Source organism: Chlorocebus sabaeus, chromosome 25, assembly GCF_047675955.1.
Source record: "Chlorocebus sabaeus isolate Y175 chromosome 25, mChlSab1.0.hap1, whole genome shotgun sequence".
Classification (NCBI taxonomy): domain Eukaryota; kingdom Metazoa; phylum Chordata; class Mammalia; order Primates; family Cercopithecidae; genus Chlorocebus; species Chlorocebus sabaeus.
The window spans coordinates 85,947,934-85,974,821 of NC_132928.1; the positions used below are offsets into that span (position 1 = coordinate 85,947,934).

The 26,888-nt window shown below is 37.2% G+C and overlaps 2 protein-coding genes and 1 pseudogene across 2 annotated transcripts; 2 read left to right on the forward strand and 1 right to left on the reverse strand.

Annotated features, from left to right (window-relative positions):
* Positions 1–695: 695 nt before the first annotated feature.
* OR2T8 (olfactory receptor family 2 subfamily T member 8) lies at positions 696–4,023 on the forward strand. The gene has a single exon (XM_037986131.2). The coding sequence runs from the start codon at positions 2,834–2,836 to the stop codon at positions 3,770–3,772; it is 939 nt and encodes a 312-aa protein (XP_037842059.2). The 5' UTR covers positions 696–2,833; the 3' UTR covers positions 3,773–4,023.
* Positions 4,024–5,493: 1,470 nt separating this feature from the next.
* OR2AJ1 (olfactory receptor family 2 subfamily AJ member 1) lies at positions 5,494–17,911 on the forward strand. The gene is made up of 2 exons (XM_037986130.2): positions 5,494–7,284; positions 16,297–17,911. Exons 1-2 carry the CDS (start codon positions 7,261–7,263, stop codon positions 17,440–17,442), a joined length of 1,170 nt encoding a protein of 389 aa, XP_037842058.2. The 5' UTR covers positions 5,494–7,260; the 3' UTR covers positions 17,443–17,911.
* Positions 17,912–17,932: 21 nt separating this feature from the next.
* Positions 17,933–19,030, reverse strand: LOC103230962 (dual specificity protein kinase CLK3-like; annotated as a pseudogene).
* Positions 19,031–26,888: the final 7,858 nt, after the last annotated feature.

Sequence of the window (26,888 nt, forward strand, 5' to 3'; positions counted from 1 at the left end):
TCAGAAAAGTACAGAATGGAATGTTAGAGGCATTGTTCTCAATGTTCTATGATTACTCAACAAGTTATTGATGAGAAAAAGGAAGGGATATATACGTGCCTTCTACTAGCATTGCAAAAGAGATCCATGTGATTTAAAGTAAAGATGTCCACATTTTATCACCATTCTAAATAAGAAACTATGGGGACAGAAGAAAATATAGCTCAAAATTCTTTAGCTTTCTAAGCTATAGTGAAGAAAGAAAAGGAAAAATATTTATTTTTCAGGGTAATACTTTATCATCTTTCTACACTAGTCAGTCTTGAATTTTCAACCTTCTTTTAAATGAAATTATAGACATTTTATTAGTAAGATTATTTAATTCTTCATTTTTCATTTAACTATACTTTGTTTCCATGGTCAATTTTTTAAAAAAATTATCCCAAATAATCATTTTTGTAGGTTCATAAACATTTTAACTAGTGGCAAATTATCTCAGTTTTGTAACATAAAAATAGAGACAGTAATTTTAATAAAGCAAATAATTTAATATTATCACATCATAGAAAAATACAGTTATCTACTAATTTTATTTAACACATTTAATTGATCATTTCATGAAATAATCTGAATGCTATGGCATGATGACCAGTTAGACCGGTAAAAACTGATAATTTTTATACACCTGGAAATAAAGAATTTTCGTTCCACCTAAACATAAAGAATAGAAATATTATCTATTTTCACTGAAAAGGTACAAGCTAATGACATCAAATTTTACAAACTACTTAACCATAGTAGGAACTTCATAATAAGAAAATGTATTTCCTGAACTGAAAAGTCGTGCATGTTGTTGAGATTATTCTCTGAAAACATATGAACCAGTCTGGCATAATTTAAGTGGCTAATTAATTGAAATTGCTATATTTTTATGCTATATATGTTTACCTTACCAAAAACAACAGCAACAACAACTAACATCTTTTATCAAACATGCCATTACATTGATCCTTAAACATACAACTGAAGTGAGTAGGAGCAACATTAATGGCTGTAACTGGATAACTGAATAAACTGTTATATATACAGAGAATGAAATAGTATTCACCCTTAGGAAGGAAATTCTGACACATGGGATGAAACTTGAGGATATTATGATAAATGAAATAAGCCAGTCAGACACACACACACACACAACATGGATGGATATTGTGGATGGTCATACAACAATATGATTATACTTGAAGGCACTGTACTGACTATGCACTTAAAAAGTTAATATGATGGAAGAATATAATTTAAGAAACTTGTCCAACACCCTACAGTTATGAAATTACAGATTGATTTTTTTAAAGATATTTAAACTTGATGAATCTTCAACACTAAGGAAGGTTGAAAAAACAGAAATGAAAGATATCAAGTGAAAGAAATGAGTTAGGAGGCTTTGAAGTCTTTCAGCAAAGTGACACTGAGGACTATAATTAGAGATTTTGTATAGTACCTACGTGTAGAAAGTACATGTTATTGCATTTTCTAAGAAGTAAAAAGAAAAAAAATGTGCATGTTAGAGATACCAGGGTGTGAATATCACAAAGTTTTGTCAAATGTAGAATTTATTTGTCAAGAAGGAAATATGTATATTTCCATGATATTTTAAACAACCAAATAAAACCCTCAGGTATTGTGCTGCCAGTAAAATTATGATGCTCAAGTAATGCACCCTGGTATCCACTGACCCACTTGCACTGCATTTCCCAGTCATGATTGGCATTTGAGTTTAGGGTGGATACGAAAAGTGGAGGCAAAGGGAATGCCCATGGAAGAGATAGGCTCCTTCTGCCATGTAACTTTACTGAATTAGACCATATCCTTGAGATTGAATCAGCATAGATATGCAGGTGTGTCCACATTTATTCAAAAAGTTAGAAAACATCCTGCACCAGCAGATCTAAGAGGAAAATGCCTATAAAGATTTCATTTCTCTTGAGACTGAAGAAAAAACTAATTTATCTCTGTGATTGGATAAAGATCTTACTTTTCTTTATCCTCCTTTACCTGGTAAAGGTTATGCTTGTGGACTGATGAGAAAAAGTCTCATTGCAACGAAGTACCTTGTACAGTTAATGAAAATGTGTATTTACCATTATACTCTTACATTGCAAAGAAATAAAAAATATCCAAGAATGTCAGTACTGTTTTCAGTCTATCACGTATAAAGGAGGACTAAATGTGTTCGCAACTCCAAATTAAGTATGTTTTCATTTGCAGACTTAGTCTTTCCAGACCTAAGAACATAAGTCACCCTGTTTAGAAAGTTAAAAAAAGTCTTCTTGGATTAAGTCAGGGGAAACCACCTGATTTTGGTAGGTTTCAATGAGTTTTGGTATGTTATAGACCCACAACCTTCATAATCAAGGATGTAGTTTTATATAATGAAATATGTTGACCTAATTCAGCTCCTAAAATATTGACTATGCATGATGTAACTCAAGCACAAATAAAATGACAAATTATGTGAATCATTTCATTCCCACTCACTTATGATGGTATCAGATAAAGCAAAATCATTCTGGCAGGTCACTTGCAACTTATCCAGAACGTGGATTTGTTATATAAAATTAATCAGTACTCAGCCTGAGAAGAATTTATAATAAATCCTTGGAAATGACAAAAAGTTGAATTAATTTTATGCACAAATTAGAATATTTTGCAAGTGGCAAGTGAAAGATTTGACATAGGTTTCATCGCTTTCACACAAGTACTTTTCAAGAACTATATAAGTCAAATGGAATACCATAAAGGATAAACACTGTCATCTTTTTCTCCATTTGCAGTGTCACTCTTATATGAAATCATGGAAAATGGGAGCTCTACCTCTTATTTCATTCTCCTAGGACTCTTTAATCACACCACAGCCCACCAAGTCCTCTTCATGATGCTTCTGGCCATCGTTTTGACCTCCCTGTTTGGCAATGCCCTCATGATTCTCCTGATTCACCGGGACTGCCGGCTCCACACGCCCATGTACTTCCTCCTGAGCCAACTCTCCCTCATGGACATGATGCTGGTTTCCACCACTGTGCCCAAAATGGCGGCTGACTACTTGACCGGAAATAAGGCCATCTCCCCTGCCGGCTGCGGTGCGCAGATCTTCTTCCTCCCCACGCTGCGGGGTGGAGAGTGCTTCCTCTTAGCAGCCATGGCCTATGACCGCTACGCGGCTGTCTGCCACCCACTCCGATATCCCATGCTCATGAGCTGGCAGCTGTGCCTGAGGATGACCATGTTGTCTTGGCTCCTGGGTGCAGCTGACGGGCTCCTGCAGGCTGCTGCTTCCCTGAGCTTCCCGTATTGCGGGGCACACGAGCTCGATCATTTCTTCTGTGAGGCCCCCGTGCTGGTGCGTTTGGCTTGTGCTGACACTTCAGTCTTCGAAAACGCCATGTACATCTGCTGTGTGTTAATGCTCCTGGTGCCCTTGTCCCTCATCCTGTCCTCCTATGGTCTCATCCTCGCCGCTGTTCTCCACATGCGCTCTACAGAAGCCCGCAAGAAGGCCTTTGCCACCTGCTCTTCACATGTGGCTGTGGTGGGACTCTTTTATGGAGCTGCCATTTTTACCTACATGAGACCCAAATCTCATAGGTCCACTAACCACGATAAGGTTGTGTCAGCCTTCTATACTGTGTTCACCCCTTTGCTAAACCCCCTCATCTACAGTGTGAGGAACAGTGAGGTCAAGGGAGCCCTGACAAGGTGTATGGGTCAGTGTGTGGCCTTAAGTCATGAATAAGAATATATATATTTGCCCCAACATTCAAAACTGTGCAAAGTGTTTGTGTGGAATTTCCTAGAGATAAGGAATATACACTTTTGTATCTACATCTGTTGTGTCTCTCTCTTTCTGTCTCTCTGTGTGTTTGTGTATGTGTTGCTTTAAATTGCAGATGAATCTTCATTCCTTGGGTTCATTTACTCAGCTATCATTATCCAATCAAATTGTGGATTGTTAAAAATCGGTGAAATCACTAATTTTTAGTAAGATGGTTTTTTTTTTTTTTTTTTTGAGACGGAGTCTTGCTCTGTCGCCCAGGCTGGAGTGCAGTGGCCACATCTCGGCTCACTGCAAGCTCCGCCTCCCGGGTTCACGCCATTCTCCTGCCTCAGCCTCCCGAGTAGCTGGGACTACAGGCACCCGCCACCTCGCCCAGCTAGTTTTTTTTTTTTTGTAATATTTAGTAGAGACGGGGTTTCACCGTGTTAGCCAGGATGGTCTCGATCTCCTGACCTCGTGATCCACCCGTCTCCGCCTCCCAAAGTGCTGGGATTACAGGCTTGAGCCACCGCGCCCGGCCAGTACGTCCTACCTCACAATTATATTTTGTTCAAAGAATGAATTAACCATTCGAGCAGTTTTGAAGGTTAATTGTTGCCATTTGTTTCAAATTGAGGTGTAGCTTACACACAGCAGAATTCTCACATTTAAGGTGTTCCTTTTCAACTGATTTCCACAAATATCTACCCTGGTAATTACGCATTATCAAGAGATACCATTTTCACCACCTCAGAAAGGTCCTGCAGGCCCTTTTCCAGTGATACCCCAGGCCTAAGATACACCCACTGCTCTAATTTTTATCTCTGTTCATTAGTTTGGGCTATTCTAAAATTTCATATCAAAGGAAACCAGTAGTATTGTCTTGAATCTTGTTTCCTTCTTTCAGCTTAATATATTTCTAAAATCCCTCCACATTTTTACCTCATTGATATGTTGCTCTTCTTTTACTGCTAAGTAGTATTTCGTTTTCGGAAAATTTCATCATTTGTTTATCCATTATTTTGCTGATGGGCATCTGGGCTATTATAAGTTTGAAGCTCTTATGATTGAAATGTCTGTTAATCTCCTATTTGTAATAATATGTTTTTATTTTTCTTGGTAGGTGTCTGATGAACTCTAGTAAACTGTTTTCAAAGTGATTGTTTACTCTTATACTGCCACTGACAATGCACACAAGTTCCAGTTGCTACAAATATTGATGTTTTCTTCATTTTAGCAATTCTTCTGAGTGTAGTAGGAACTGAGTTTGCTTATAATTTGCATTTTCCTGATGACTAATAATGGTGAGGCCTCTTGCATTAGCTTATTTTCTATTGCCTAGTGATATAAACTGTCTATTTCAGTTTTTGGAAAAAAAAATCTATATATGCTTCCAGAGCAAAAACAACTTGGTTATTAATTAATAGGCAATCTATGGCATTCATAGGACTACTTGGAATTTTGGAAATAAAATCATATATTGGGTTATTTGTTATTATATTTCCTGACACGTGTTATCATTCAATGCCTGAAGCTTTGCTATTTTATTAAACCAGGTACTTAGTACATCTCTTTCACCTCCTGCATTCTGCTTAAAGCTATAAATCTGTTTGTTTTAATTATGAGTTGTAACAGAACATTCCACTTCACTGGAGGAATGATGCCACTAAAAACACACAGATTTTATTAATTTTACATATACAGGGACTTCTTCACAAGAGCATAGAGTCTGAAGAAGTGGTCAAAGAGAGACAATTTTATATTTTCCCAAGAAGAAATGACAGGACAAAGGGGATCGGCTAACAGCAATACGTTTCTAAGTGAGTAATTAGGAGGTATATGAAGGGGAGTAAAACTTGTAGAAGGATTACTTAGGTAAGTGTATTCATTCTGATCCATTGCAGTGCAGATCCCAGTGTCTGGTGTGAGGGCTATTTTCTCAGCTGGTACGTGGAGGGTGTACCTGCCAAGGGATCTCTATGGCTTCGTGCATGTAGGAAGAGAATGATTGGCTGGCCCTTTCTGAAACAACCATTGCTCCTATGTTTTTAACTCAAAGTAATCACTATTCCAATTTGCTATTTGGGGGATGGCATGTCTTTCACTCCTTTACTGGTAAATGATTATATAGATACAGTAACTTTCAGGCAAGAAATTTGGCTTGTTAAAGAGACTGCTGAGTTTACAAAGGAAACAATAATAAACATACATTTATTTCTATATCAATTTATTTGTAAATATATACTCACGTGATCTCCAAAAACAAAAAATTAAATCCAAAAATCAACTGTAATACAATAGTTTCGCATATTTAGAGTTTTTTTTTTAACTTTGCTTTTTTTTAGTCTGAATCTTTTCTTTCACAACTTTTCCTTTTCTTGAAATAAGGAGGAGAGGAATGTAGAGCAGACGCTCTCAGGGAGCAGGAGCCAGAGAGATCCAGGTTGGCAGGTCCCTGCTGTACTGTGGAAGTGGCGGCCCCTGGGGATTGTGGAAGAAAGGCTGGTTGAGGCATTTACCCCGGGCCTGCAGGTTGTGCTTTAGGGTATCTAAAGCCAATTTATTACCCTTTAAACCTGGTTTATTTCTATAAACACAGGCATAATTTGATCATAGGGTAATTTCATCAAATAGTCAACTTCCATATCCTTTCAGACACATTAAGTGAATTGTTTTAACCCTCGCCTAGATGAAGTAGAGTATAACTTCTTATATAATAACTATAATAATAGTAATAAATAGAAATACCTCTTGTTCATTTAGTACTTACTTTGCAAATGTATTTTGCTTAATATTTCACCTTCATTTTATTATTTTAGTTATAACCATAACCTTCCAGAATCGGCTCAGTGTTAATTGTCATTTTTTAAAAAACAATGGAGACAAACTTATTGGGGTAAAATTCACTGTTTACCTTTATATAGACCTGAATCCTGTTGTCTCCCTTTAAAAAGCTTGCACTCAGGAAAGAGCTAGTTGTCACAGTGTTTCAGTGAGCACTGCCCCCATCCCACTCGTATACACATGCACACTCATTTGAAATCGCCATCATTTCTTCCACTAGAGTTCAAGATGTTGTCAAATGGTTTTCCTCCTTTCACACAAGCTATTGCTGCAGGTTCTCCTCGCTTTTCTCACACATCCCCTAGGGACATGGCTCCTAATGGTGCCCTATGAAAGGGTGGCCGTTTTCTCTCCCAGAAGCCACACACTACAGGACTTCCTGTTGGGAAGGTGTCTTTCATTCTTTTCCATGCTCCTTTCAAACCACATATCCCCCTTCTCCCTGCAAACTGTCAGCTAATCAGAAGGAAATCACTGAACTGAGTATCACCCAATACCTCTGAGTCACTCTCAAGGAGGTGACACTGAAACAAACATCTGAGTAGCACGAACAGCAGCTGGACACCATGAGGAAGGAAGGGGTATTGAGCCCAGTGTGCTAAATGTGAAAGACCCTGCCTGGAATGTCCTGTGAGCAGCGGAACTTGGTAAGGTCAAATGTGGTGGGAGATGAGGACCCCAGGAGGACTTCAGGGTCAGGTCATGCAGGAAGGCACAGGTGATGTTCAGGGTGCTCTAGAGTCCACCTGCAGTCAGCCCTCATCAGGAAGGAGCAGACAGTCCACATAAACGTAAGCAGCTAAACTGTCGATTAAACATGACGTTCTGACAGAGCAGGCTCTGAGGGGGAGAGAGTCATCGATTAAACATGACCTTCTGACAGAGCAGGCTCTGAGGGGGAGAGAGTCATCGATTAAACATGACGTTCTGACAGAGCAGGCTCTGAGGGGGAGAGAGTCATCCCCTTGAAGAGAACAAGGAAGTCTCCGTGGAGGGAAGATTTACATGCAAAATTTTAGGAAAACTGAAGAAATTGAAGCCTTTAGAAGTGCTGGGGAAGAGTGTTTATGTGCAAGAAAGAACCCAACTTATGAAAAAGATGCAAGACAGCTCAATTTCTGTAAATATAAATACTTCAGTTTCACCAGAAATGTGAACTAAACTCAGGCAAATTTTATGATTTTTTTTTTTAATTTAAAAAAATGTGACCCAGCAGAATGTCTGCAGACTCAAGACTGTGGTCCCAGAAAGAAGAATCTAGTATTAGGACTGAAATGTATTTATATGGGGAGCAATCTGAGGCAGGGAATTAACTTAGTTGTCATTATAATATTACAATATTTGTGTTTCTATCATATAAAAGCAGGTGCTAAATATTTTGAGTAAAACATATTGGAATTATAGATTGAAGATTCCCCCAGTATAAAATCTAATAGATGTGTTAAGGGTAGCAAACGATTATCACAGACCACTGTGCTAATTTTTCTATTCCCAGATCAACTCACTTGCCTTCTTCACTAACTCTTTCTCAAAATATATTTCTGCTGTATATTCTGATCATGAAATGACTAACATTCTAAAATAATCTCCATATGTACATAATGTACTAAAGTGAATTAGTACTTTAAGATATGCCTGTAGTAGGCTTGATTTTTGCAAATTATTCAATAAAGCAAATTTAATAGTTCCATTTTATTTAGATAAATGATACACCATTGAAATTATTTGAAATGACTTAATAGAAATATAAACTTATTATCTTTAAAGCAGAATTTTAGTTTTGATTCAAATATAAAAAGTTAGAAACTCAGTGGTACTTATTACGTTACTTTTACTATTAAAATTGAAAGGTTATATAAATGTAACAAGTAACATAATAGTTGACTAAATTGTTGCACATCCAGTTGAAATTTAATACATTAACAAACAATAATCCAAAGATCTTTAATTGACAGGAATGGTAAAGAGTTTGTCTGCTGTCAGTGGAGAAATCATGTTGGCTAACTTTTTATATACCCCTCGTTTTGGCCTCTGAAAAGATTCTGTTTGTCCACTGTGTCCTTTTAAAATTGACATTGCCTTTGGCATTGAATTTTCTTTCCCTCAGTATAATCCTATTGCTTTTTTAATCTGCAGGTGAAATCAGAGATTGCACATTGATGCATACAATTTGTGGCCAAATTCCTGCTACTGCTATCTCAGCGGTCTAGGGAGTTACTTACAGGTCTACAATGCACAAATTCAGAGTGGTACCAAACAGACTTAGGTTTCCTTTGACAGTACTTCTGTTTCTAAAAATATATTTTGTGTCTATTCATTTCCATTTGAAACCAATATCCATCAAAATCTACTGCTAAGATAGAGTTTTTAATCTCTTGATTATTCCCAATATTAGTTAAATGCCGCTGCATTGAGAATAGTTTCAACAATAGACTTCAGTGGGAGCAAACGTAACTTGCTTCTTTGTGACACGCAAGGTACCCACTGTCTTCTGCAGCGTTCTCAAGGGAAAGTGCTTGGTGAAGTTTGAGCCATGGAGTCTTTTCCTTGTCCGGCTGACACTCGCCATCTAGTGCTTGCAGCTGCCTTCATTTCAATTCAACCCCAGTTGATGTTTTCAGTCCTGCAAGGCTTCTAAGTATGAGACTCGGGTGATATCTATTTCATGTTTTAGGCAGATGAATCTTTGACCCCCAATGCTTATTGTTTTATCTTTGCTAACTCTAGCATGGTTCATCTCACACTTGCTGGGTTTTGCTATGCATTCTATAGTAGAACATGTAACAGAGTTAACAAATAACTTGCTAACTACCACACAAAATACATTTCCCTAGTTTCTGGAAATAACCTCAGTTTTTGCCTTTAATTACCTCCACTATAATGAGAAAATAGTTTTCTTTTTTCTAATGCCATCATAAGGTTATTAAGTGCATAATAAGAGAGAATTCAGTTTTGTCATCAGTAATAGAGACTTGGTAAGTAGGGACTTAAACATAAAACACGAATTTAAAAAATTAATTGACACATAATACTTGCACATGTTTATGGAGTCCAGAGTGATATTTGGATACATACAAAGTGTAATCATCACATCAGGGTAATTAGCATATTAATCACTTCAAACATTTGTGTGTGTGTGTGTGTGTGTATACGCATGTGTGCTGGGTACATTGAAAAATCCTCTCTTCCAGCTATTTGAAAACATACAAAAAATTGTCATTAATGATAATCACCCTAGAGTGCTATAGAACACTGGAACTTATTCCTCCAACATAGTTATAATTTTGTCCTCATTGAGTAACTTCTCTGTCTCCTCCTTAGCCCCCCATGTTTCCCAGCCTCTAGTAACCACTGTCCTACTATCTACTTCTATAAGATCCGATTTTTTACCTTCTGTATATGAATGAGAACATGCAGTATTTATCCTTCTGTGGTCTGGTTTATGTCACTCAATATGATGTCCTCCAGGCTCATCCTGTTGCCAGAAATGACAAAATTTTGTTCTTTTTATGACTGGATAGTATTCCATTGTGTATATATAACACATTTTCTTTATCTGTTCATTGGTTGATGAACATGCAGTTTAATTCCATGTCTTGGATATTGTGAATAGTGCGGCACTAAACATTGATGTGCGGATGTCTTTTCAATAGGCTAAATTCCTTTCCTTTGTATATGTACCCAGGAGTGAAATTCCTGGATTATATGATAGATCTATATTTTTAGGAACCTTCATACTGTTCTTTATAATAGCGATACTAATTTACATTCCCAGCGATACTGTGTAAGACTTCTCTTTCTCTACATCCTCACCAGCATTTGTTATTTTTTGTCTTTTTTGATTTGTCGTTGTTGTTTTGCTTTGCATTTCCCTTATGATTAGTGATGTTGAATATTTTTTCAAGTACTTGGCTATTTTTATGTCTTCTTTTGAGAAATGTGTATTTAGATCATTTACCCATTTTTTAATTGGATTATGGGTTTTTTTGCTATTGATCTGAGTTCCTTACATAAACTATATATTAATATTTTGTCAGATGAATAGTTTGCAAATATTATCTTCCATTTTGCAGGTTGTCTTTTCACCCTGTTGAATGTTGCCTTTGCTGTGCAGAAGATTTTTAGTTTAATATAGCCCTACTTGTCTGTTTTTGTTTTGTTGCCTGTGCCTTTGAGGTCATACATAAAATATTTCCTGAGTCCAATGTTGAAGCACTTCCCTCAAAGCAAGAATCACTTTTAATTTGTTCATAAGAAGCAAGTGTTTATTTTGGCTAATCAGGGCAAGTTTTGTGATTGGTCATCAACAGGAAATTGCCTGGTAGTGCACTTTCTTCGGCTCCTTAATACCTTGGATTGTGTCCCTATGAAACAGTTAGAGGAACATTTCAGGAACATACATCATCATATCCATATGCTAAAGAATCAGGATGAAGGAAGCAAGAAGGGTCTGTATCTTCAGTCCCCACCACTCATGTGTTGTAGTTGTCCAGGATTTAATCAGTTGGCCAGACTCTACTGGCTTCAAGAAGTGACGAGTAGCGTGTGATTATATGTGGATGGTGCTGAGCCCATACAGGTTCTGTTCAATTGAAAGAGAAGGATAGAATGTGTGCTTTACAGCCACCATGACCACACATGGAACCCAGTCGATGAGAGGGATTTACATAAGCAGAACATGTAGGAGATAGTGACACAATATGGAAGGGGGTAGAGATAAAGAGAGTCCGAGAATGGCTGTGTGATTTCTGGCTTGGGCAGTTGTGCATGGTAGTTTTTACTTGAGCACTTTAGTGCATGACGTGATATATTTGATGTCATCGTGAGACACTAATTATAGGATTCCCTCAAACTGGGTCGCAGTAACAAGGAGAAGACATGTGGTCACTCACTCTGTAATGATTGTATGGAGTTGAAAAAATAGAAGGGAAAAATGGTGAATGAAAACATCAAATGGCTGGTATAAAATGAAATTGTAAGCAGCTCAGGTTATTTGATTTCAAAGTCTCAGTTGGCTCTTTATCACACAATTTCATGTGTGCGTGTGGGTGAGGAAGCCAACCTAAACATTCTCATCCGATGTGGTGAGCTGCTTTCTCCCTAGCTGAGTGAACCAAATTTCTGGATGGTAAGTACAAAATATACTTCTGATCAATTCCATTATGTTATACTTTGCTTTACAGAATTTGATTCTATCATATCCTGAATCTCTCTTCTTTCATACCTTCCCTTCCTGCTGCTCTTTTCCTCTTCCTTACTTTCTCATTGTCTCCCACTCCCTGGTATATAACCACTTACATGTGAATTTAAGAAACAAAAAAAAAAAAAAAAAGAAGAAGAATACTAATATAGTATTAATAGTAGTAACGATATTAATCATTCTGAATACTGATTGTGTGCCAGGCCTCTGTTTTCGCTCTTCACTCAGTGTGTGTGTGTGTCTGTGTGTGTGTGTGTCTCTGTGTGTGTGTGTGTCTGTGTGTGTGTGTGTCTGTGTGTGTGTGTGTGTCTGTGTGTGTGTGTGTGTTTGTGGTGGGGGGGTATTTAATGATTCTCCTCTAATATTCAAAACAACTTTATCAGGCAGGTGCTGTCATGATCTTCATTTAATAGAATTTCATTTCAGATATAATTTAATGAATATTTATTTCAGATATAATTTCATATCTGATGTTTCATGTAAGACAGAAAATAAAATATTTTCAGGTTATTGTATTTGCATTACGTTTTCTTGTTTATCTCTTTTCAAAGCATTAGGATATGGATATTATTGCTATTTGCTTAATAAAATATTTGAATCAATAGCATATTAACTCCTGGGCTAGGTGACATCCATTATATTTCTACTATACCCATATCTGCCCTAGATAAAGTAATAGTTAAATTTCATCCATATTTAGGTTAATTTAGTATTTAACTTTTGCTTCTCCTATGAAACTCCACTGTAGTTCAGTGAATTACCAGTGACCATTTTTTTGTTAGTCAGTCACTGACTCATTAAGTCTGATACTTGAAGCATTTATGATTAGGCTTATCAGAATAGTTTTGGTGAATTTTGTCTTGTGCCTGTCTTGCAGTCAAACATTTAATGTAAAGAAGGTAGAAGTAAATAAATAACTGCCTAACATTTGAATGTAAAGTCATATCAATATTAGTGAAATATTGACTTCTAGAAATATCAAAATTTGAAGAAACTTGTTGTATGCCTTATCAGTATAGTTAGACATATGGTAGATAAATGAAAAGTATTTTTAGTTGAACTAAGTCTAAATTAATGACTAGGTAGTGTGTTTGAACAATCTTCATAAACATAAAGTGCTCAGAAGGTAGTGAGTCAATGAGTGAAGAGTGAGAGTACAAAAGGAGACTGGGGTATGATGGTGTCTACATCTAGAAAGTAAGTTCCAAGCAGGGGTAAATTCAACAGAACATTTGCACAGCAATCAGATAGGAATAGTTTGATTCACTAATGGGAATAAACATATGGGCTCTGAGGTAGTTCCATTGACAAACAATTTGGCTACACATACCAACTTTTTGGAATAATTGGCTAAATAATTTAAGGAGCCTAAATTATTGTTCCTAAATGAAGACATTTTTAGATATGGTAAGGTCTCTCACACACATACGCACACCCACACACACCCACACACAGACATTTAATCACATACAGTTGTCATTTGAAAGAAGTATGATGTATCTGGAAAAAAAAGTCTATTCTTTTGTTTGTATTAAACTTAGTATGAAATTATGTACATGATTTATGCTGGTGTCACTCTATATTTCTTTCTCCATAATCATGACCTGTGTTTCCTCAAATCAAATTGGCTCTCTTATGCTCAGTTTATGTGAAGTATGATGTCCACTGGTTAAATTTTAGCCTGGACTGACTAACTGCTCCTTCCAAATGATAAAACTTTAAGTATATATAAAGATGTGAACAGACTTTTGGAAAACATAAGAATTTCCTAAAAACTACAGATCCAAAAAACTGAAAAAGTTAAAGCAGAATCCTGAGGAGAGCATGTTCTCTGATTAATCTCCAAGCTTATAGAAAAGAGATGGATGTAGGGTGTATGTTACGTTTTTCTCTAACATTTGACATTACTAACAAAGTATACTTGGAGCCAGATGGGTGAGAAATGAATGTTACTTTGGGAAAGAGCTGCACGTGTGGGGAACAAGCTACAGGATAGGTGACACATTTTTCTGCACTTTCAAACACGGAATCGAGAAGCTCATTACTAGAGCATTTCTCTTTGCATACAATGGCAGATTTCACCCAAGATAGAAATACTCCTGGATAACATAGAAGATGTGCTTTCATTAATCATTCCATCATCATGGGCGTATATTTCAGATCGCTGATTGGTTAGGCCAAGAGACATTAAAAAAATGTTGCGGAAATGGCAGGTGCCTCATGGTAGTGAACGTAAGGTGCTGGAAGTAAGATGATGAAGAAGATAAGAAATAAATTGTGGATTGCTTCCAATTTCTGAAGAAAAAAATACAGGTATTATTGTGTTTATAATATGAACTCTAAAACATGTAAAAGCCAGTATGAAATACAGAGAAGGATAATTTATGCATAGTTAAAAATATTTTAACATCAAAAATCACTTAAAAAATTAAATCTTTCTTGTAAAAAGGAATTAATTAGACCTAAAATGGGCCAGGAAGTTGGCTAAGAGCTGATGATTCAGTAGGACATGGGATTACAGAAACAAAGTAAATCATTTATTGAACAGGTAAAACCAGAAGAATGATGTAACTCCAGGGAGTAAGGAAAAGTTAACAACCTTAGATACAGGTATGTTGATTTTGAGTTTTCAGCAGTATTTTTTCATTTTGTAAATTTATGTATGATCAGCTCAGACAAGGGAACACTGCCCTTAAGTCTGAATCTATGTGTGTCATTAAATTTTACAAAGCCATGGGTCAAAACAGTAAAAACAGACAGGACTGGCTGGGTGTAGTGGCTCATGCCTGTAATCCCAGCACTTTGGGAGGCTGAGTCGGGCAGATCACTTGAAGTCAGCAGTTTGAGACCAGCCTGACCAAGAAGGTGAAACCCCATCTCTAGTAAAAGACAAAACTTAGCTGGGCATGGTAGTGGCGCCTGTAGTCCTAGCTACTCGGAGGTTGAGGCTCGAGAATTGCTTGAACCCCAGAGACAGGTTGCAGTGAGCTGAGATCGGGCCACTCACTCCAGTCTAGGCAACAGGGCAAGACTCTGTCTCAAGAACAAAACAAAACAAAATAAAACAAAACAAAAAAACAGGCAGGACTAATTACACAAACATCTGTAAACCTCACTGAGGTGCTTATCTTTTCTAACTCTGAAAGTCATAGCACACCATTGTTGTTATTCAAGGGAATTAAAATAGGATTAAGGGATCTGTTACTTATGAAGAATCTGAATATTCACAAAAATTAAAATAAAAAATCATTTATATATTGTCAGCGACCTACTTTTGCATTTATTTTACAAAAGGGAAAATCTAAGCTCATTTTATTCAAACTTAAGTAGTTGTTAATAAGGTGGAAAATAATTTTTTAATGTTTGTTGTTTTTTTTCATGATTATAAAATTTATTGAAAGACAGAAACCTGGACTAATGTGTTTACAAATTTTATAATTTACAAATTAATATGTACATGCATATTTGTATGTATTTATTTATATTGAGGGAAATTTTACACATACAGGAGGTGCACAAATAACTGTAACCATTTAAATAATGACTATCAAAATATAAATAAATAATATCAACACCTACTATTCCCCTCATAAAGGATTAATATATTATACTTCAATTTCTACAAGTTAGCATAACAGGTAAATGTAAAAATATATCCTTAAAGACACGTGGTTGATGTTGACTAAATTATACTTCTATTTTTTACATTTAAAATATCGTGTTTCAGATTACAAACATATTGGGTTTTGTGACAATATTTTATTACTTATTACTTTGGGAAGTCTTAGAATTATACATTTTATTTTCTATAAGTTTAATCTAAATAATAAATGCATTAGAGAATATTAAGTTCCGTGGTTCATTTGTTTCATTCAAATATTCAACAAACATTGTTGAGCAACTGCTATGCACTAAGTTCTGTTCCAGGCAGTTGGCTATACCAGTGAACAGAACAAGGATCTCTCGTTGTGAAGGGAAAATTCTGGCAGAGAATGAAAATAAACAGTAAATATAACCAGTGTGCTTACTATTTAATGTATGAGAATGTGAAAAGTGGTATGCAAACATGTGAAAATGGAGCAGAGTAAAGAGGACCAGGAAATTAGGGTTCAAGTGGGAGCCTTACAAATTTTTAAAGGGTGTGCAAGTGTAGGCTTCCTTGAGAAGATGACATTTGAGAAAAGGGTAGACTCGAGTAAATTATATGTAATTAATTAAGATTATGAGGGTCAACATGGAGCCAAGAGCCCACTCAGTATACTAAATATCATCAGTTGGTTTGAACAAATAAAAATACCCACCTTGTAAAACATGCCCACTCCAAAAACTTCCTAAGAGTTCCTCGGTGATTACAAAACATGCATCACTCACTCTCATTTTATTATGCAGGCATATTATTCTGAGATTAAGATTTACACTTTTTTTCTTTCTCTATTTATTATTTATTATTTCTTTTTAGGTTAAAAAACAAAGCAAATTCACGATGGGCCATCAGAATGACACTTTCAGCAGCGATTTCATACTTTTGGGAGTGTTCTCTTCTTCCCCAACAAGTTTGGTTTTCTTCTCATTTATATTTGTCATTTTCATTATGAGTGTAACAGAAAATACACTCATGATCCTCCTCATTCGCAGTGACTCACGACTCCACACTCCAATGTATTTTCTGCTCAGCCATCTCTCCTTTATGGATATCTTGCATGTTTCCAACATCGTTCCCAAAATGGTCACTAACTTCCTGTCAGGCAGCAGAACTATTTCACTTGCAGGTTGTGGGTTCCAGGTGTTTCTGTCCCTCACCCTCCTGGGTGGTGAGTGCCTTCTCCTGGCTGCAATGTCCTATGATCGCTATGTGGCTATCTGTCACCCGCTGCGCTATCCGATTCTTATGAAGGAGTATGCCAGCACTCTCATGGCTGGAGGCGCCTGGCTCATTGGGGTTTTCAACTCCACAGTCCACACAGCTTACGCACTGCAGTTTCCCTTCTGTGGCTCTAGGGCAATCGATCACTTTTTCTGTGAAGTCCCTGCCATGTTGAAGTTGTCCTGTGCAGACACAACAAACTATGAACGAGGGGTTTATGTAAGTGCTGTGTTATTCCTGGTGATCCCTGCCTTCTTGATCTCTGCTTCTTATGGCCAAATTATTCTTACTGTCCTCCAGATGAAATCATCAGAGGCAAGAAAAAAGTCATTTTCCACTTGTTCCTTCCACATGATTGTGGTCGTGATGTACTATGGGCCATTTATTTTTACGTATATGAGACCTAAATCATACCACACTCCAGGCCAGGATAAGTTCCTGGCAATATTCTATACGATCCTCACACCCACACTCAACCCCTTAATCTACAGCTTTAGGAATAAAGATGTTCTGGCGGTGATGAAAAATATGCTCAAAAGTAAGTTTCTGCATAAAAAAATGAATAGGAAAATTTCTGAATGTGTGTTCTATTTCTACCTTAAATACCTGAAGGGTACTCGTAATAGGTTTTCTAGAAAGAAATCAAAGCTTCTATCTTGCCACATGTGGATAGAAGTGAATATTTCAGAAACCTTGTTAATAATAAATAATAACCTGTGTGTTGTAAACATTTACCACTAGAAATGTATTGTTCCTTCTGTGGTACCATTTATAGCCATGCAACAGTTACAGGAAGTAAAATTACCCAAGGAGCAGTCCTATTCCCTAACACTAAAATTGTAAGACTTTGTAAGAATATCCTTAAAAATAAAATCACACATTTATTGTATAAGAAAAGACAAATCCATATAATGTTTATTTTTATAAAACTTTGTAAAATTATTTTGCTAACAATCATTTATCAAAAATTCACAAATTCCATATGAAATCTCCATTATTATTTGCCTGGTTTGTCAACACCTTTGTTTAGTAAAATTATATATATATTTGTATTATATATTATATATATTATATATACACACACATATATATATGTACCCACAAATATACAGATATAAGTTGTGTTAAAATTGAATTATTCATCCTATGCTAGAAGGAACTATACATTAGATAAGAGTATCATAAACATTTTCTTATTTCATTTTTACATATAGGATTATATTCTAGAAACTCTTCTAGCAATTTATCCTAAAACTTATTTCAAAGAAGATAATAAATATTTCTATTGAGAATTCATTTAATGTTTTTTTCTTCTTTTTACAAACAGTAAGACATACTTTATCAGTTTAAAACATATGAACAGCTGGGCACCACCTCGGCTCCCCTGCAGGCTCCCGCCTTCCTTCACATTGCACTGCTCACTGGGTGGTTCTGGTCCCGGGACCTAGTGGTAGGGGCTGGAGAAAGGGGACTGGGCAGCCCAGTTCCGCTCTCCCCATGCTGTGTCCTGTGCCTGTCATCTGCTTGGGTTGTGGTTTGGAAGGACCACGACTGAGGGTGACCAGCAAAGAAGGGCTGCAGAAGAGTCTTAGCCAGTTTGATGTGCTGGGCAGGGTCCAATTTTACCACCCTCCTCATCAGGTCAAACAGCTGCAGGTGCTTCAGAGAGTCCTGGAGCATGTCACTCTTCAGACTTTTGCAGTTCTTCTCATATGGGCCGTCGGAGCTGTTCTCATCCCAAACTAGGCCCTCTTTGTAGAAATATTTCTGCTTCTTGGTACAGGAGATCACGCGTAATGGGCTGGGCCCTAGGGTCTTCATCATCACCAGGTGCTCTTGGTTTTCATAGGTCTGGAAGAGTGTGAAACCTGGTAGTACTTAAAGAGAATGCAGCCCATGGCCCGGACATGGCAGGCGCGTGTCCAGCCCAGATGAAGGATCAGTTCAGGCAGGCGACAGTGACGGTGGTCACCATGGTGGTGTGATGCTCACGGTCAGCAGTGGCGTTGCGGATGTCAGCCACTCGGACGCTGGTGGTCTTCGCTGACTTCTCATTGCTCCTGTGCTCTCTGTAGAAGGTGTGTAATTCAGAATCCACACGCAGGATGTTCTTGGTTTACAGGTGTGTGGGTCAGCCGGTTCTCATGCAGAAATCTAAGGGTGTGGCAGAGCTGGTGGGCCATGTGCCAGACATGTGGGAGGGGAATGGCTGGAAGTTATTCTCCTTCGGGAACTCAAGGGTGTTCCTGCCCAGGAGCTTAAAGTGATGTACATGGACTGTGGAGGGTGAACCAGTCACACCCCAAGACACACAGGAGCTGGTTCTCCTAGTCCGTCTCGTTTACTTTTTTCGAGAGCGTTGATTTTTGGCGGTGCCGCCTTCCGGTAGTTGCCCACACTGCAGATGACCCTCAGGCAATCCGAGACGTCCATCTGGCAGGGTCCCAGCACTCACCCGCTTGCCTCAGGCGCCTTGGCCCAGGTTCCCGCTGTCTTTATTGCTCTTGGAGCCAATTACCGACCCGGCCACCAGGTGGAGCCTGTTTATCATCTTCCGCACCTGCGCCCCTCACTCGCGGGGCTCCTGGAGGACGCGCTGCTGCAGGACCCGCTGCGGCCACCAGGTGGAGCCTCTTTATCCTCTTCCGCACCTGCGCCCTGGGCTCACTCGCCGGGTTCCTGGACGACGCGCCGCTGTAAGACCTGCCGCGGCGTCTTTGGCAATGGTGGGTGTGCTTGTGGGTCCAAGAGGGGCCTCTCTCCCGTGACCGCGGACCACGATGAGAGCGTGAAGACCCTCTTGAAAGGAAGGGCGCTGCTCTGCACACTGGTGTCTCCTGAGGAAGGGCAGCTGGGAACGCCTTCCGGACCGAGGTATCAGGCGAGAGGCCCCCTTGGGGATGGGGATGGTCTCCCTTCTTGCTCCCGACTGTCAGGCCTCCTCCTCTCCCACCAGCAGCTCAGGGATGGGGCTGGTTCAGGGGCCTCCTCTCCCACCAGCAGCTCAGGGATGGGGCTGGTTCAGGGGCCTCCTCTCCCACCAGCAGCTCAGGGATGGGGCTGGTTCAGGGGCCTCCTCTCCCACCAGCAGCTCAGGGATGGGGCTGGTTCAGGGGCCTCCTCCTCTCCCATCAGCAGCTCAGCTGTGGGGCTGGCTCAGGGGCCTCCTCTCCCACCAGCAGTTCACGGATGGGGCTGGTTCAGGGTACTCTTCTCCGATCAGCAGCTCAGGGATGGGGCTTTGTCAGGGACCTCCTCCTCTCCCATGAGCAGTTCAGGGATGGGGCTGGCTCCGGGGCCTCCTCTCCCAGGCTCGGCTGCTGCTCAGCCCCGCTCCCCGCTCTGAGCGCCTCTCCCCTAAATAATGTTATTCAGAGTAAAAACTAAAAAAACACATTTTAATGAAGTAAATGTTCAGGTTAACTTTATTGTAGGATGTTAACTAAATGTTTTATACTAGAGAAATATTATTAAATATTTAACATAAAATATGAAGATATATATGAAACTTTAATGAAAAATCATTATTTTGCTTTTCACAATTGGAAATTTTAAAACAATAGTAGTAAATGTTAATGTTTTAGGGAATTGCGCATCATAACGTATTGTCGGCGTACATGAAATATGGTACAAACATTTTAAAGAGAACATTGTGGCAGTATATGTTAAGGACTTTAAATAAACTATGAAATTACCTTCTAATAATAAAACTATTTAATGTTGATGATTTAGACATAAAATAAGCAATTATTATATATTAATATTTTTTTCCCTGGCAATTGAGATTTTTTTTGCTTGATTCCAGACATGTAACAGTCTCCTATCCCTGGTGTGCTAAGGAAAAATTACTAGCATAATGATATATAAAAATGTATTGCTAAGAAAAGCTCAAAATTGACTGGAAGTGCTAATGTTAATATTAGATGCATCGTGTGCTGTATATTTTTTAAAGCCTGCTTTTGCAACTCATAGTAATACCTAATGTGGACCCAAGAACAGCATGAAATCAGAGACAGTAAAAATCCCACTACCAAGATATTATTGCAAACAAGAGAAAGTGATTCTACAGAAAAGATCTGAGGATGATATAGGAATTTAGAAGTCAGAATTCAGAGATTTTTGAATTGACAGATTAAAATTCAAACATACTCTGTGATAGGGCTAAAAAACATATTTTTTCGTATTGGGGATATAGCAACATAGAAAGTCCTACATTGAGGGTAGTAGAAGACTTTATATAAATAAACATGCCCACATACACACACACACACATATATTTCTTAATGAACAGTGTAAAGAGCATGGTTCAATCAGCATGGGATTGTAAAGCATACTTGGATGAAATTAGAAGTGGAAAGTTAGGTATTTTAAGCGTCAACCACAAATCTAAAGTACTGCATATAGAAATAATTAGTACACTAAAAGGTATAGTGTATCACAATCTAAAGACATACATCTGTAGTGGTGAGTGTTTCGATACCTGGGTATCAGTGGAGATACGGATAGTCTCCTGAACATCCCGTTGTAGGTCACTGGTAGCTGGATGTGTCCTTTAAACTTCTGTGGAAATTCATTTGAGAAGAAGCACAACTTCTGTTGAGGAGTTCTTATGCTATAAGTAAAGTAAGCAAGACATTAATTAGACAAAATAAGGTAAAACTTTGTATTCACTTAGAGAATTTAAGAGGCCATTAGCCGTTAGTCTTTATGGTGCCTAAGTAAATCCATTCTACTCAATAAGTTGCTACCTGGCTTAGTAAGTTAACAAGTTGAAACTTATTTTAGGAAAAAAAAATATATTCTTATATCTACATCAGATTCTCTTGTGTAGACACATTACAGGATGAATGAGGAGTTAATGTAAGCAACATCATATTTTTGATCATTCTTTCTCCATGATTTGTGCTGCTTCTGTCCAAATTCTATGAACTGTCCTCCAGATGACATTATCAGAGGCATGGGAAAGGTCATTTTCCACTTGTTCCATCCACATGATTGCAGTTGTAACATACTGGGACTCATTCTTTTTCACATATGTATATGAAACTTAAATCATACCATATTTCAGGTCAGCTTATGTTTCTAGAAGTATCCTATGCCTGCCTTGCACCTACACTCAATCCTATCATCTACAACATTAGCACTGACAATGTTCTGGTGTCAATGAAAAATGTGCTCAAGAGTAACTTTCTACATAAAAAAACGAATAGGAAAATTCCTTTCACTTGTGTGTTCTCTCTGTTTCTACATTCAATGTCTATAGAATGTTATTAGTGTCTCCGGAAAGAAAACCAAACCTTCTGCCTTTCCAAGTGTTGAAAGATGTGGATATTTTCAAAACCCCCATAATAAAGTTATTACATATGTTTGTTTTTTCAACGGATGTCTAAAAATGTATTGTTCCTTTTGTGGATACCAATTTCAATCACCCAACACACTATAGGAAGAAAAAGATAATCCAAAGCTTCCACTTCCTTCCCACTAAAATTGTAAGAATATATAAGAATTACATTTAAAATACAATTAACCCATTATATTAAAAACATGTACTAATATAATGTCTGTATTTTTACGAAACTTCTCAAAATTATATTTCAAGCCTTATAATAAATTTCTTTTAAAAAATCCACAACTCCACTTGAAATTACCCATTATTCATTGAATGATTTGTTTTGACACTTTTGTTTTCTCACTTGAAAAATACACGCACATACACATATATACATACACATACCTACATTGAATGTAGTCTAATTTTCTCATTCTTTGTTAGAATCATGAATACAGTATTTAAGAATATCCTGAAAATTGTCTTATTTCATGTATAATACAGTTTTATATTATACAAACCCTTCTAGCGATTTATCCTAAAAGTTATTGCAAAGGCAAAAATAAATGTTTCTATTAGGAATATTTTTAAATGATTGTATTAATAGGAAAACCTAGAAAAACACATTTTAATGAGGTAAATGTTTAAGTTAATTTTATCAAGTTAAATACTGTTGTATATTAAAGTGTTTAACAAAATATAAAAGTATCATAGTAAGCTTTAATGGGTGAAATTGATTACTTTGCCTTCCACAATTGGAAAATTTAAGACAACAACAATAATTGTTATCAAAGATTTGGGTTGAATTTGACATAAAAACTATAGGTATAATGTTATAAATTTTAATAAGTATTAATATAACTTAAGAATGTGATATGATATATTTATAGAATCTAAAAGAATCAGAATCTGTCACACAACTTCAAAAATTGTCTACACATGGTAAAGATTGTTACACAAAAGGGAAATATTTTCATGTCTACATAACTCATATATTTATATGTAATAACAGTCTCAAAATGCATAATAGACTTCTTAAACTACTTAAATAGGCAAGTTTCTCTTAGATTCTGATTCTTAAATATACAAATATGACAATCAAAATTTAAACAGAATATTTTGTGATATTGTGATAACTTGTTTTAGGTTTGATAATAGTATAATAATTATGTTTAAAAAGATCCATATTGCTAAATATGTTGAGGCATTTATGGATGCAAGAAGGTTATGTATAGGATTAATATAAAAATGTGCAGTGGGTAGAGACGTGAAAATATTTCCCTTTTGTATAACAATCTTTGCCATATGTAGACAATTGTTGAAGTTGTGCGATAGATTCACTAAGGTTGCTTTTGATATCCCCTCACTTCATATCCCATTTAATACCTCAAGAGGAATCTGCAAAATTTGGCATTTGGATCAGAATTCCACGATTTTCATAGACTACATAGAGATGCTTTAAAATCTTTCTTACAGTTTGTCTTGCTATAAGAAAACACGATATACTTTCTTACCTCCTTTTCAGTAAAGCTCAGAGAAAAAATGTCTTTGTATACATGTTTCAAATTTCTGATCCCACAGAAATACAAACTACCATCAGAGAATATGATAAACACCTCTATGCAAATAAAAAAGAAAATCTAGAATAAATGAGTAAATATCTGTCCACATACACCCTCCCAAGACTACAGTAGGAAGAAGTCAAATCCCTGAATAGACCAGAAACAAGTTCTGAAATTGAGACATTGATTAATAGCCCACCAATCAAAAAAGGCCCAGGACCAGACGGATTCACAACCGAATTTTGCCAGAGGTACAAAGAGGAGCTGGTACCATTCATTCTGAAGCTATTCTAAACAATTAAAAAAGAGGGACTCTTTCCTAACTCATTTTATGAGGCTAGCATCATCCTGATTCCAAAACCTGGCAGAGACACAACAAAAAAAATGAAATAAAATTTCAGGCCAATATCCCTGATGAACATCAATGTGAAAATCATCAATAAAATACTGGAAAACTGAATCCAGCAGCATATCAAGAAGCTTATCCACAGCAAACAAGTCAGCTTCACCCTGGGATGCAAAACTGGTTGAACATATGCAAATCAATAAATGTAATCCATCACATAAACAGAACCAATGACAAAAACCACATGATTATCTCAATAGATGCAGAAAAGGCTGTTGATAAAATTCAACACCCTTCATGCTAGCTCCTCTCAATAAACTAGCTATTGATGGAACATGTCTGAAAATAATAAGAGCTATTTATGACAAACCCATAGCCAATATCATACTGAATGGGCAAAAACTTGAAACATTCTCTTTGAAAACTGGTACAAGACAAGGATGTCCTCTCTCACCACTCTTATTCAACATAGTATTGGAAGTACTCTGGCCAGGGCAATCAGGCAAGAGAAAGAAATAAACGATATTCAAATAGGAAGAGGGGAAGTCAAATTGTCTCCGTTTGCAGATGACATGATTGTATATTTAGAAAACTCCATCGTCTCAGCCCCAAAACTCCTTAAGCTGATAATCAACTTCAGCAAAGTCTCAGGATACAAAATCAATGTGCAAAACTCACAGGCATTCCTATACACCAATAGCAGACAAACAGAGAGCCGAATCATGAGTGAACTCCCATTTGCAATTGCTACAAAGAAAATAAAATACCTAGGAATACAACTTAGAAGGGGTGTGAAGGACCTCTTCAAGGAGAACTACAAACCACTGCTTAAGGAATTAAGAGAGGGCAAAAACAAATGGAAAAAAAAAATCCATGCTCATCCATAGAAAGAATCAATATTGTGAAAATGGCCATACTGCCCACAGTAATTTATAGATTCAACGCTATTCCCATCAGGCTACCATTGACTTTCTTCATAGAATTAGAAAAATCTACTTTAAGTTTCATATGGAACCAAAAAAGAGCCTGTATAGCCATGACATTCCTAAACAAACAAAAAGAACAAAGCTGGAGGCATGACACAACCCGACTTCAAACCCTACTACAAGGCCCCGGTAACCAAAACAGCTTGGTACTGGTACCAAAACAGATATATAGACTAATGGAACAGAACAGAGGCCTCAGAAATAACACCACAAATCTACAACCATTTGATCTTTGACAGACCTGACAAAAACAAACAATGGGAAAAGGATTCCCTATTTAGTAAATGATGCTGGGAAAACTGGCTATCCATATGCAAAAAACAGAAACTGGACTCCTTCCTGACATCTTATACAAAAATTAACTCAAGATGGATTAAATATTTAAACATAAAACCTAAAACCATAAAAAACCTAGAAGAAATCCTAGGCAATACCACTCAGGACATAGGCATGGGAAAAGACTTCATGACTAAAACACCAAAAGCAATTGCAACAAAAGCCAAAATTGACAAATGGGATCGAATTAAACTACAGAACTTCCGCATAGCAAAATAAACCATCATCAGAGTGAACAGGCAACCTATAGAAAGGGAGAACATTTTTTCAATCTATCCATCTGACAGAGGCCTAATATCCAGAATCTATAAGGAACTTAAGCAAGTTTACTAGAAAAACAACAACCCTATGAAAAAGTGGATGAAGGGTGTGAACAGGCACTTCTCAAAAGAAGACATTTATGCCCCCAGCAAACATATGAAAAAAAGCCCATCATCACTTGTCATTAGATAAATGCAAATCAAAACCACCATGAGATAATCATCTCATGCTGGTCAGAATGGCGATCGTTAAAAAGTTAGGAAACAAAAGATGCTGGTGAGAATGTGGAGGAATTGGAACACTGTTCCACTGTTAGTGGGAGTGTAAATTAGTTCAACCATAGTGGCAGACAGGGTGACGATTCCTCAAGAATCTAGAACCAGAAATACCATTTGACCCAGAAATCCCATTACTTTGTATGTACCCAAAGGATTATAAATCATTCTCCTGTAAAGACACATGCACATGTATGTTTATTGCAGCACTATTTACAATAGCAAAGACTTGGAACAAGTCCAAATGCCCATCAATGATACACTGGATAAAGAAAATGTGGGAAATACGCATCATGGAATACTATGCAGCCATAAAAAAGAATGAATTCATTTCCTTTGCAGGGACATGGATGAAGCTGGAACCATTATCTGCAGCAAACTAACACAGGAACGAAAAACCAAACATAACATGTTCTCATTCATAAGTGGGAGCTGAACAGTGAGCACACATGGGCACAGGGAAGGGAACATCAAACACTGGGACCTGTGGGGTATGGGGGACAAGTGGAGGGAGAGCATTAGGACAAATGCCTAATGCTTGCAGGGCTTGAAACCTAGATGACGGGTTGATAGGTGCAGCAAATTACCATGTCATATGTATACCTATGTAACAAACTTGCACATTCTCCACATGTATCTCAGAATTAAAAAAAAAAAATAGAAAAAGAGAATTCCCTGTTTCTCCAATATAAAACTAGTCATTCTTTTTTTCCCTTCCTCTACTGTTTTAGTTTTTCCTAGATAGTGTTGTACTGTCTGACTATATATATATATATATATATACACACACACACACATACACATACTTGTTTCTGTTTCTGTGTCTCTGTGCTAGAATGCACATAAAGTTATTCCTTGATCAAAAAGGGTTTGAAATGCATCAGTACACTTATACATAAATTTTCCTCTATCTCTGTGCCCCTGAGATAGCAAGATCAATCCTTCCTCTTCTGCCTCATTCTACTCAGTGTGAAGACTGAGTAGAGTGAAGACCCTTATGATGATTCACTTCCGCTTAATAAGTATTATATTTTCCCTTTTTAATTTTCTTTATAACATTTTATTCTCTATTTTACTGTTTTGTAAGAATAT